Here is a 13,096-nt window from a genome sequence, read left to right on the forward strand (position 1 = left end):
AAATCTGGTTAACCACTATTATTGCACACAGTGAGTCCATGCAATGTATTATGTGAAGAAAATATATACAGTGGGGAGAACAAGTATTTGATACACTGCCGATTTTGCAGGTTTTCCTACTTACAAAGCATGTAGAGGTCTGTAATTTTGATCATAGGTACACTTCAACTGTGAGAGACGGAATCTAAAACAAAAATCCAGAAAATCACATTGTATGATTTTTAAGTAATTCATTTGCATTTTATTGCATGACATAAGTATTTGATACATCAGAAAAGCAGAACTTAATATTTGGTACAGAAACCTTTGTTTGCAATTACAGAGATCATACGTTTCCTGTAGTTCTTGACCAGGTTTGCACACACTGCAGCAGGGATTTTGGCCCACTCCTCCATACAGACCTTCTCCAGATCCTTCAGGTTTCGGGGCTGTCGCTGGGCAATACGGACTTTTAGCTCCCTCCAAAGATTTTCTATTGGGTTCAGATCTGGAGACTGGCTAGGCCACTCCAGGACCTTGAGATGCTTCTTACGGAGCCACTCCTTAGTTGCCCTGGCTGTGTGTTTCGGGTCGTTGTCATGCTGGAAGACCCAGCTACGACCCATCTTCAATGCTCTTACTGAGGGAAGGAGGTTGTTGGCCAAGATCTCGCGATACATGGCCCCATCCATCCTCCCCTCAATACGGTGCAGTCGTCCTGTCCCCTTTGCAGAAAAGCATCCCCAAAGAATGATGTTTCCACCTCCATGCTTCACGGTTGGGATGGTGTTCTTGGGGTTGTACTCATCCTTCTTCTTCTTCCAAACACGGCGAGTGACCAAAAAGCTCTATTTTTGTCTCATCAGACCACATGACCTTCTCCCATTCCTCCTCTGGATCATCCAGATGGTCATTGGCAAACTTCAGACGGGCCTGGACATGCGCTGGCTTGAGCAGGGGGACCTTGTGTACACTGCAGGATTTTAATCCATGACGGCGTAGTGTGTTACTAATGGTTTTCTTTGAGACTGTGGTCCCAGCTCTCTTCAGGTCATTGACCAGGTCCTGCCGGGTAGTTCTGGGCTGATCCCTCACCTTCCTCATGATCATTGACGCCCCACGAGGTGAGATCTTGCATGGAGCCCCAGACCGAGGGTGATTGACCGTCATCTTCAACTTCTTCCATTTTCTAATAATTGCGCCAACAGTTGTTGCCTTCTCCCCAAGCTGCTTGCCTATTGTCCTGTAGCCCATCCCAGCCTTGTGCAGGTCTACAATTTTATCCCTGATGTCCTTACACAGCTCTCTGGTCTTGGCCATTGTGGAGAGGTTGGAGTCTGTTTGATTGAGTGTGTGGACAGGTGTCTTTTATACAGGTAACGAGTTCAAACAGGTGCAGTTAATACAGGTAATGAGTGGAGAACAGGAGGGCTTCTTAAAGAAAAACTAACAGGTCTGTGAGAGACGGAATTCTTACTGGTTGGTAGGTGATCAAATACTTATGTCATGCAATAAAATGCAAATTAATTAGTTAAAAATCATACAATGTGATTTTCAGGATTTTTGTTTTAGATTCCGTCTCTCACAGTTGAAGTGTACCTATGATAAAAATTACAGACCTTTACATGCTTTGTAAGTAGGAAAACCTGCAAAATCGGCAGTGTATCAAATACTTGTTCTCCCCACTGTATATATTATGTGACTTGTCGAGCACATTTGTACTCCTGAATGTATTTAGGCTTGCCATAAAAGGGGTAAAAGACTTATTGATTCAAGACATTTCAGCTTTAAATTTGGAATTAATTGGTAAAAATGTCTAAACAAAAAATTCCACTTTTTACATTGTGGGATATTGTGTATAGATCAGTGACTACATATATAAACGTTATCCATTTTAAATTCAGGCTGTAAGACAACAAAATATGGAAAAAGTCAAGCGCCGTGAAAAGTTTCTGAAGGCACTGTATGGCACAGTCTCGTTGGCTTGTGGCTACTGTCTACTGGCTAGTTGGCTAGCTAACTGGCTATAATAGGACATTCACAAGATTGTTGTTTGTGCTCTGATTTCTTTTACACAGATGACTTCAGCCATATGAAAAACCTTCCATAGCTAAATATACCTATCTAGCTAGCTTCCTTTGCTTGTAGCTTGCTTCTCATCCAACTGTTGTTAGCTAGTTAGCTACAGCTGCTAGCCTGCTACAGCTAGCTGCTGCTATTACGCAGCAACCGAGTAGCTGGTCCCGGTTTTAGAACTCTGAGATTCGGCTGAAAAGATGTTAGCATTGTCAAAAATGTTACAAAAAGGTAGCACATCGTTGGTTCTTAATGGACAGAAATGAGCACGTGAGAGCGATGAATTATATATTTAATAAAACGTGTTGCACCTACAAACTTAGAAAAAAAAAATTGTCCTCAACTGGTAGTACCAGTCTTGTCCCATCCATGCAACTCCCCTACAGACTTGGAAGAGACAAAGGTCGAGAGCCATGCGTCCTACGAAACACAACCCTGCCAAGGTGCACGGCTTCTTGACACGCTGCTCGCTTAACCCAGAAGTCAGCCGCACCAATGTGTCAGAGGAAACACCGTCCAACTGGTAACTGCCAACTGGTAACTGCGGTCAGCTTGCAGGCACCTGGCCCACCACAAGGAGTCGCAAGAGCACAATGGGACAGGGAAATCCCGGCCGGCCAAACCCTCCCCTAACCCAGACGACACTGGGCCAATTGTGCACCGCCTCACGGGTCCCCCGGTCATGGCCAGTTGTGAGCCTGGGATCGAACCCGGGGCTGTAGTGATGCAGTGCCTTAGACCGCTGCACCACTCGGGAGGTCCGCCATCAGACATTTTTTAAATCCTATAGTCACTTTATGGATGCTACAGTCTCGTTTTAGTCCGACGTCTAAAATTTGAGCTAGATAGGCGCAGAAAATACTCTGAAAACTCAATTGTCAACGACCCTGTTAAGATATCCGGTATGTGGTGCTTGGTAACGGACGTGCAGCTCATGACGAGAGGTGGGGAATGTGTGGTGTACCTTTTCATAAACATTGGTGTCATATTGGCTTAGATATGATGGTAGGGAGATTTAAATTCAACATTGAGCTTCAACCAATGCATAATCTAGTCTACAATATTATGGATTTTTCCATCCCAGCCACAGAATCTGAAAAAGCTATCGCAAATATTTATTGTACGTCGTTGCCATAACAACCACATATGGTACCTTGTACTTCTGTAGGAGAGGCTTGTTCTGCAATACTGCTGTTGTCACCAGGGCAACTATCGCTGTGATACCAAGCGCTGTGATGATGATCACAGCCTTATGCCAGGCGTTCTTTCCTTTCGTCTCTGAGGAAGAAGGAGAGATGTGGAGAGAGGGAGAGAGGCAGGAGAAGAGAGAGGGAGGGGCAGAGTTAGCATCTTCCATCCAGCTGCTGATGATGTCACATCTGTATTATTGATGACAGGAGGGTTCTGAGTGTTATTGTTGCTGTTGTGTAACTAGGGACTAGTTCTAAATGTGTTGTAAATGTCCATATTAACTCAAGTTAATGCTCTAACCAGAGGTAGTTTCAACAAGTGTTAGCCGCGGCCATTCGCTAACATTACACTAGGTTAGGGAAGGAGAGGGTGGAAAGAGAGGGGGGGGGGGGGGGGGGGGGTTAGTGAAAGGGAGGGAGGAGGGTGGGTTAAGGTTAGTGAAAGGGAGGGAGGACAGGTGGCGGAATAGAGGTAGAGAGGGTAAAGGGTGGGGAAGAGAGGGAGGAGGGTAGGGAGAGAGGGATAAAGGAGGTGGGGGGAGAGAGGGAGAGCGGGATAAAGGAGGTGGGGGGAGAGAGGGATAGAATAAGGTGGGGGAAGAGAGGGAGAGAGGGATAGAATAGGGTAGGGGAAGAGAGGGAGGAGGGTAGGGGGAGAGAGGGAGAGAGGGATAGAATAGGGTAGGGGAAGAGAGGGAGGAGGGTAGGGGGAGAGAGGGAGGAGGGTAGGGAGAGAGGGATAAAGGAGGGTGGGGGAAGAGAGGGAGAGAGGGAGAGAGGGATAAAGGAGGGTGGGGGAAGAGAGGGAGGAGGGTAGGGAGAGAGGGATAAAGGAGGGTGGGGGAAGAGAGGGAGAGAGGGAGAGAGGGATATAGGAGGGTGGGGGGGAGAGAGGGAGGAGGGAGGAGGGTAGGGGGAGAGAGGGAGGAGGGTAGGGGGAGAGAGGGAGGAGGGTAGGGGGAGAGAGGGAGGAGGGTAGGGGGAGAGAGGGAGGAGGGTAGGGGGAGAGGGAGGAGGGATAGAGGAGGGTGGTGGAAGAGAGGGAGAGAGGGAGGAGGGTAGGGGGAGAGAGGGAGGAGGGTAGGGGGAGAGAGGGAGGAGGGTAGGGGGAGAGAGGGAGGAGGGTAGGGGGGAGAGAGGGAGGAGGGTAGGGGGAGAGAGGGAGGAGGGATAGAGGAGGGTGGTGGAAGAGAGGGAGGAGGGTAGGGGGAGAGCGGGAGAGAAGGAAGAGGGTGGGAGGAGAGAGGGAGAGAGGGATAGAGGCAGGAGGGTGGGGGAATACATGAGACAGGAGAGATTGACATGCATATTATTAATGTTTGCTCTCTCTGTGCATCCAAGGGCCTGCTGTGCTGCCCTGTTCTGAGCCTTTATTATGGACAGACTTCTCCCCATCTTAGCTACAGCTGCACCATCGAGATCATCCTGACTGATTGCATCACTGCCTGGTATGGCAACTGCTCAGTCTCTGACCGCAAGGCACTACAGAGGGTAGTGCGTACGGCCCAGTACATCACTGGGGCCAAGCTTCCTGCCATCCAGGACCTCTATACCAGGTGGTGTCAGGGGAAGGCCCTAAAAGTTGTCAATGACTCCAGCCACCCTAGTCATAAACTGTTCTCTCTGCTACCACACGGCAAGCGGTACCGGAGCACCAAGTCTAGGTCCAAAAGGCTTCTTAACAGCTTCTACCCTCAAGCCATAAGAGTCCTGAACAGCTAATCAAATGGCTACCCGGACTATTAGCTTTTATATTTGAGTAGCTGCTGCCTTGGTAGGAACTAATGGGGATCCATAGTAAATACAAAATACAAAATCATCGGCAAGGAAACAATTGCCGCATTGTAACTCTGAGTGATCCAGTTTGTCCCAAAACAGATCGTAGTAGATACAGCTTCTACAACGCTGGAACCGGTCATTTACCAGACAAAGAGGGCTCCATTGGAAAACTCGTCTGGGACTAACTTCGTCAGCTTGATGGCTAAAGTTAGCAACTTAGCTAGAGGCTATTTCAAGCAGACTTTAACCTGTGAGTTAAGCAGGATTCCGGGAAAAGAAAAAGAGGTCCTAGCTGTTAAAAGCTAAGCGCGGAATCCATGCAACAACAGGTTCGGTTTTTATGTTTAACAAAGATGGATTGTTTTAGTTAAAGTAACAAACCTAGTGTTTCCTGTATAGTGTTCCGCTGCACTCTGGGAGAAGGTTTCTCCCCTAGGAAACTCTTTTCCACCTTCTCCTCCCTCCTTAATCCCCCTCCCTCCTCTGTCTCCGCGGACAACTTTGTCAACCACTTTGAAAAGAAGGTTGACAACATCCGCTCCTTATTCACTCAGCCTATTGAGTCCACTGGTCCCACTCAATCACTCAGCCTATTGAGTCCACTGGTCACACTCAATCACTCAGCCTATTGAGTCCACTGGTCACACTCAATCACTCAGCCTATTGAGTCCACTGGTCACACTCAATCACTCAGCCTATTGAGTCCACTGGTCACACTCAATCACTCAGCCTATTGAGTCCACTGGTCACACTCAATCACTCAGCCTATTGAGTCCACTGGTCACACTCAATCACTCAGCCTATTGAGTCCACTGGTCACACTCAATCACTCAGCCTATTGAGTCCACTGGTCTCTCTCATTCACTCAGCCTATTGAGTCCACTGGTCACACTCAATCACTCAGCCTATTGAGTCCACTGGTCTCTCTTATTCACTCAGCCTATTGACTCCACTGGTCTCTCTTATTCACTCAGCCTATTGAGTCCACTGGTCTCTCTTATTCACTCAGCCTATTGAGTCCACTGGTCTCACTCAATCACTCAGCCTATTGAGTCCACTGGTCACACTCAATCACTCAGCCTATTGAGTCCACTGGTCACACTCAATCACTCAGCCTATTGAGTCCACTGGTCACACTCAATCACTCAGCCTATTGAGTCCACTGGTCACACTCAATCACTCAGCCTATTGAGTCCACTGGTCACACTCAATCACTCAGCCTATTGAGTCCACTGGTCACACTCAATCACTCAGCCTATTGAGTCCACTGGTCTCTCTCATTCACTCAGCCTATTGAGTCCACTGGTCACACTCAATCACTCAGCCTATTGAGTCCACTGGTCACACTCAATCACTCAGCCTATTGAGTCCACTGGTCTCTCTCATTCACTCAGCCTATTGAGTCCACTGGTCACACTCAATCACTCAGCCTATTGAGTCCACTGGTCTCTCTTACTCACTCAGCCTATTGAGTCCACTGGTCTCTCTTATTCACTCAGCCTATTGAGTCCACTGGTCTCTCTTATTCACTCAGCCTATTGAGTCCACTATTGAGTCCACTGGTCTCTCTTATTCACTCAGCCTATTGAGTCCACTGGTCTCACTCAATCACTCAGCCTATTGAGTCCACTGGTCACACTCAATCACTCAGCCTATTGAGTCCACTGGTCACACTCAATCACTCAGCCTATTGAGTCCACTGGTCACACTCAATCACTCAGCCTATTGAGTCCACTGGTCACACTCAATCACTCAGCCTATTGAGTCCACTGGTCACACTCAATCACTCAGCCTATTGAGTCCACTGGTCACACTCAATCACTCAGCCTATTGAGTCCACTGGTCTCTCTCATTCACTCAGCCTATTGAGTCCACTGGTCACACTCAATCACTCAGCCTATTGAGTCCACTGGTCACACTCAATCACTCAGCCTATTGAGTCCACTGGTCTCTCTCATTCACTCAGCCTATTGAGTCCACTGGTCACACTCAATCACTCAGCCTATTGAGTCCACTGGTCTCTCTTACTCACTCAGCCTATTGAGTCCACTGGTCTCTCTTATTCACTCAGCCTATTGAGTCCACTGGTCTCTCTCATTCACTCAGCCTATTGAGTCCACTGGTCACACTCAATCACTCAGCCTATTGAGTCCACTGGTCTCTCTCATTCACTCAGCCTATTGAGTCCACTGGTCACACTCAATCACTCAGCCTATTGAGTCCACTGGTCTCTCTTACTCACTCAGCCTATTGAGTCCACTGGTCTCTCTTATTCACTCAGCCTATTGAGTCCACTGGTCTCTCTTATTCACTCAGCCTATTGAGTCCACTGGTCTCACTCAATCACTCAGCCTATTGAGTCCACTGGTCACACTCAATCACTCAGCCTATTGAGTCCACTGGTCACACTCAATCACTCAGCCTATTGAGTCCACTGGTCCCACTCAATCACTCAGCCTATTGAGTCCACTGGTCACACTCAATCACTCAGCCTATTGAGTCCACTGGTCACACTCAATCACTCAGCCTATTGAGTCCACTGGTCACACTCAATCACTCAGCCTATTGAGTCCACTGGTCACACTCAATCACTCAGCCTATTGAGTCCACTGGTCACACTCAATCACTCAGCCTATTGAGTCCACTGGTCACACTCAATCACTCAGCCTATTGAGTCCACTGGTCACACTCACACAGAACTACCCCATGCCTTGATCTCTTTCTGGATTATTTTGCATCCACAGTGGACACATGGGTGGATGAAGCACATCAATGCTCAGCTGCTAACAAAACTGATGCGGAGGTCCAGCCAAGGGACAGTATCGCAAATATCTAATCAAAATGTGGACATGAATCACAACACAGCAGGCGCTCAGGACAATCCACCACATCTTATATCAGGCTCAATTTGGAGGCTGACAAGGCAGCCTTATTGGTTAAAGTGCTGAATGTATCCCCTTAGTTCACCACGTCTCTGCTGCACACGGCCAGGGGCAAAGTAGTATGTTGCAAGAAAGTGCTACCACCACATACAGCTCTGTTCATCGTATGTCAACCAACACACAGGCGGAGCCTGTTGTAAGACCAAAAGATATGCAGCTGTAACATCCAGGAGAGGAAGGCCTATCAACCCAGATCAGGGTGGAGCCGACATCACGGGCACTGTTGTCAACATTCTGCTACACCAACCAGCTATCACTGAAATGCTGGTAAAGCAGCAAAGGTTGTCCTCATTACTACCTCTTAGTGTACCTGTGTTTACAGCAAAGGTTGTCCTCATTACCACCTCTTAGTGTACCTGTGTTTACAGCAAAGGTTGTCCTCATTACCACCTCTTTGTGTACCTGTGTTTACAGCAAAGGTTGTCCTCATTACCACCTCTTTGTGTACCTGTGTTTACAGCAAAGGTTGTCCTCATTACCACCTCTTAGTGTACCTGTGTTTACAGCAAAGGTTGTCCTCATTACCACCTCTTTGTGTACCTGTGTTTACAGCAAAGGTTGTCCTCATTACCACCTCTTAGTGTACCTGTGTTTACAGCAAAGGTTGTCCTCATTACCACCTCTTAGTGTACCTGTGTTTACAGCAAAGGTTGTCCTCATTACCACCTCTTAGTGTACCTGTGTTTATTGCAAAGACAGGCTGTACTTTTTGGAGCAATTCACCAGAGATCTAGTCTGCAGTTGATATGGAGGCTAACAGAGGTTATGCAGAGGCCGAAAGGCTTCTGAAAAAACCACTTTGTAGATGACTATAGAATCACCACAACTCACATTGAGAAGGCTCTAAGCTGGCCACCAATCAGGGTTGAAGATTCCACATCCCTACAAGACCATCTGTCTCTTTGAACTGACAGTTCTTTTGTTTTCTTCATGGTGTTGGATGACAAAGGGATATTGCATGCGTGTTACCTCATTTTTATACCCTAGTGAAACAGGAAGTGATGTAATGGCTCACGATAGTTCCTTAAGATTTAGATAAACTTAAATAAGTGGAATTTAATTCCTGGCTTAATTTTGGTAGATGTTATTTACAATAATCTTTAAGGGTGCCTTTGATAAAACCTTGATTTGGAGGACATTGATTTTTTATTCAATCAATAAATTATTTTGGTGGGTTCCATTGAAACATTAATAAAGTACAGTATTTCTCACATTTTGGTATTTAGATTTTATCTCTATAATTAGATTGTTTATATTTTTTTAAGTATTGTTTGTGCATTGCCAGTCAGGGGGTGCCAGTAATGTTGGAGACCACTGTACAGTCGTGGCCAAAAGTTTTGAGAATGACACAAATATTAATTTCCACAAAGTTTGCTGCTTCAGTGTCTTTAGAGATTTTTGGCAGATGTTGCTATGGAATACTGAAGTATAATTACAAGCATTTCATAAGTGTCAAAGGCTTTTATTGACAATTACATGAAGTTGATGCAAAGAGTCAATATTTGCAGTGTTGACCCTTCTTTTTCAAGACCTCTGCAATCTGCCCTGGCATTCTGTCAATTAACTTCTGGGCCACATCCTGACTGATGGCAGCCCATTCTTGCATAATCAATGCTTGGAGTTTGTCAGAATTTGTGGGTTTTTGTTTGTCCACCCGCCTCTTGAGGATTGACCACAAGTTCTCAATGGGATTAAGGTCTGGGGAGTTTCCTGGCCATGGGCCCAAAATATCAATGTTTTGTTCCCCGAGCCACTTAGTTATCACTTTTGCCTTATGGCAAGGTGCTCCATCATGCTGGAAAAGGCATTGTTTGTCACCAAACTGTTCCTGGATGGTTGGGAGAAGTTGCTCTCGGAGGATGTGTTGGTACCATTCTTTATTCATTGCTGTGTTCTTAGGCAAAATTGTGAGTGAGCCCACTCCCTTAGCTGAGAAGCAACCCCACACATGAATGGTCTCAGGATGCTTTACTGTTGGCATGACACAGGACTGATGATAGGACTGTAATCTACGACTACATAGACTGAGACTGTAGAATCTACGACTACATAGACTACTAGGACTGTAGAATCTACGACTACATAGACTACTGAGACTGTAGAATCTACGACTACATAGACTACTGAGACTGTAGAATCTACGACTACATAGACTACTGAGACTATAGAATCTACGACCACATAGACTACTGAGACTATAGAATCTACAACTACATAGACTACTGAGACTATAGAATCTACGACTACATAGACTACTGAGACTATAGAATCTACGACCACATAGACTACTGAGACTATAGAATCTACGACCACATAGACTACTGAGACTATAGAATCTACGACTACATAGACTACTGAGACTATAGAATCTACAACTACATAGACTACTGAGACTATAGAATCTACGACTACATAGACTACTGAGACTATAGAATCTACGACCACATAGACTACTGAGACTATAGAATCTACAACTACATAGACTACTGAGACTATAGAATCTACGACCACATAGACTACTGAGACTATAGAATCTACAACTACATAGACTACTCGGACTATAGAATCTACGACTACATAGACTACTCGGACTATAGAATCTACGACTACATAGACTACTGAGACTGTAGAAAGGGAAACTGAGATACTATAGCTATGAGACTATAGATACTGGAGACTATGGCGACTGTAGAGACTATATATAACTTGTCTGTGACTACATAGACTACTGAGACTATAGAGAGTAGAGAGGAACTGTTGAAGATACATATGACAGAAGAAGAAGGCAAGAGCTAGTCTTAGGGAGAAGACTAGAGAGAGGGCACGTAACGGTACCATGCCCCGCTGACAGCTGTCTGTAGGCATATATTTGAAATGTCTACGTGGTCTGCAGCAACAGGTAAAAGCACGAGGTGTTATTTTATATGTATAGGAAGATACATAAGGTGCATAGGAAGTAACGACAAGAGAATCGTTGAAGATGCACATGGAGTAATAAGGGAGATTACTGAGTGTGTTATGGAATAGTGAAAAGTGAATGTGGATGTGAGAGTTGTGTGTTTGTGGAAAGGATGTGTTAAGCTGATTGAAATGTTGATAATAAGAGGATTGAAATGTAGATTATAAGAGATGGATGAAGTGAATGAGAGCTGTCAAGGGAATAGCTCCGGTGTTAAAGAGGTGCGTGTCTGCAAGGATACCCCAACCAGTTCTGAGAACTGAGTTTTTCGATCTATAACGTTATCTATGGGGTTCTGTCCACCACCGCCCGTCGATCTACAGGTAATGAGCACTGACAGGAGAAGTTTGAGAGGGTAGCAGCTGAGATGGGTAAGGGTTGTTCATTGATCCCCCCCGGACACTGAGATTTCCTTGAGAACATGATATGTGTACCTTTAGGGCTGGCTGCGCTGTGATCGTTGCTGGTGGTGTGGATGTAAATACCTAAGTTGATTTATAACGTTATATAGGGATTCTGTGTGGAGATATGAAAGGAGAGAGTACTATTCCCAAATATGTTGTTAAATAGAACACTAGTGTAAATATTTTAACTTGTTATGGCTGCAGGGGGCGTATTGAATAACTGGAAATATGTGCCCATTTTCAAACGGCCTCTTACTCAATTTTTGCTCGTACAATATGCATATTATTATTACTATTGGATAGAAAACAGTCTCTAGTTTCTAAAAACGTTTGAATTATTTCTCTAAGTGGAACAGAACTCTTTTTACAGACCATTTCCTATCCGGAAGTGAGATTTCCAAAATCGATGTCTCTCTTCAAGACCTTGTCTATAAAAGGGCATGTCACTTAGGACTGTAGAAACACGTCATACGCCTTCCCCTGGGTGTCATGCGGAAGTGAGAGCAGAAATGACTTGATTATCTCGTCCTGGGATTGAACACAACCTCTTGGACTGAGACGTGCGCACTTTATATTTTTTCCTGGGTGCGAAGTTGGACCTGGACTCGGCTCATGGAAGAACCTTGTTAAAGGTGAAGATGATCTCTGGCTTCGATTTTATTTGATACATGTCACAATATCATCCTAAAGTATGTTTTTTCAATATAGTTTAATTATATTATTGAAATTTATTCTGGACTTTAGACGTGATGCGACGCAAGAATTTTGTCAAGATGGAGAGGTTAGCGCCGCACTGCCAGTGTGCTTGCTAATTCAAGAGGGAAATCGTTCGTTCTGGATCGAAATAAAGACGTTTCTGAACAAAGGACCCCTTGGAGAACATTCTGATGGAAGATCAACAAAGATAAGGACCCAATTTGGGATGCTTTTTCATATATCTGTCGAACTGTGCTATCGCTACCGTTTGACTAGAATCAATGCTGCTGTGTGCTAGCTATTGTAGTAAGCTAATATAACGATATATTGTGTTTTCGCTGTAAAACACTTCAAAAATCGGAAATATTGGCTCTATTCACAAGATCTTTCTCTTTCATTAGCTATCCACCATATATTGTTCTGAAATGTTTTATGATGTGTAATTAGTAGTTGACGTTGGTGTCTGTATTTTCTCTGGCTACTCCCGTGCGATTTCTGACTGTAGCTGTGATGGTGGCTATGATGGTAGCAGTAATGTAAAACTGATTTATAGCTAAAATATGCACATTTTTCGAACAAAACATAGATTTATTGTGTAACATGTTATAGGACTGTCATCTGAGGGAGTTTTTTCTAGGTTATTTAGGTTGGTTCTAGGTTGGTTCTAGGTTAGTTAGGTTAGCTTTGTGCATGCTACTTGCATGCTACCGTTGCTGTGAAAAATGTCTGTCTGTCTTTTGTATTTGGTGGTGAACTAACATAAATATATGTGGTGTTTTCGCTGTAAAACACTTCAAAAATCGGAAATATTGGCTCTATTCACAAGATCTTTCTCTTTCATTAGCTATCCACCATATATTGTTCTGAAATGTTTTATGATGTGTAATTAGTAGTTGACGTTGGTGTCTGTATTTTCTCTGGCTACTCCCGTGCGATTTCTGACTGTAGCTATGATGGTAGCAGTAATGTAAAACTGATTTATAGCTAAAATATGCACATTTTTTGAACAAAACATAGATTTATTGTGTAACATGTTATAGGACTGTCATCAGAGGTAGTTTTTTCTAGGTT

The 13,096-nt window shown here is 44.7% G+C and overlaps 1 protein-coding gene across 3 annotated transcripts in view; it reads right to left on the reverse strand.

The window, feature by feature from the left end:
* Positions 1-13,096, reverse strand: part of entpd1 (ectonucleoside triphosphate diphosphohydrolase 1) — a 96,057-nt gene that overhangs the window by 68,741 nt on the left and 14,220 nt on the right. For all 3 annotated transcript variants that reach the window (XM_071394836.1, XM_071394838.1, XM_071394837.1), the window contains exon 2: positions 3,209-3,333. In XM_071394836.1, the coding sequence (XP_071250937.1) occupies positions 3,209-3,333 (125 nt within the window). The remainder of the gene's footprint in view (positions 1-3,208; positions 3,334-13,096) is intronic.

Source organism: Salvelinus alpinus, chromosome 3 (assembly GCF_045679555.1).
Source record: "Salvelinus alpinus chromosome 3, SLU_Salpinus.1, whole genome shotgun sequence".
Taxonomy (NCBI): domain Eukaryota; kingdom Metazoa; phylum Chordata; class Actinopteri; order Salmoniformes; family Salmonidae; genus Salvelinus; species Salvelinus alpinus.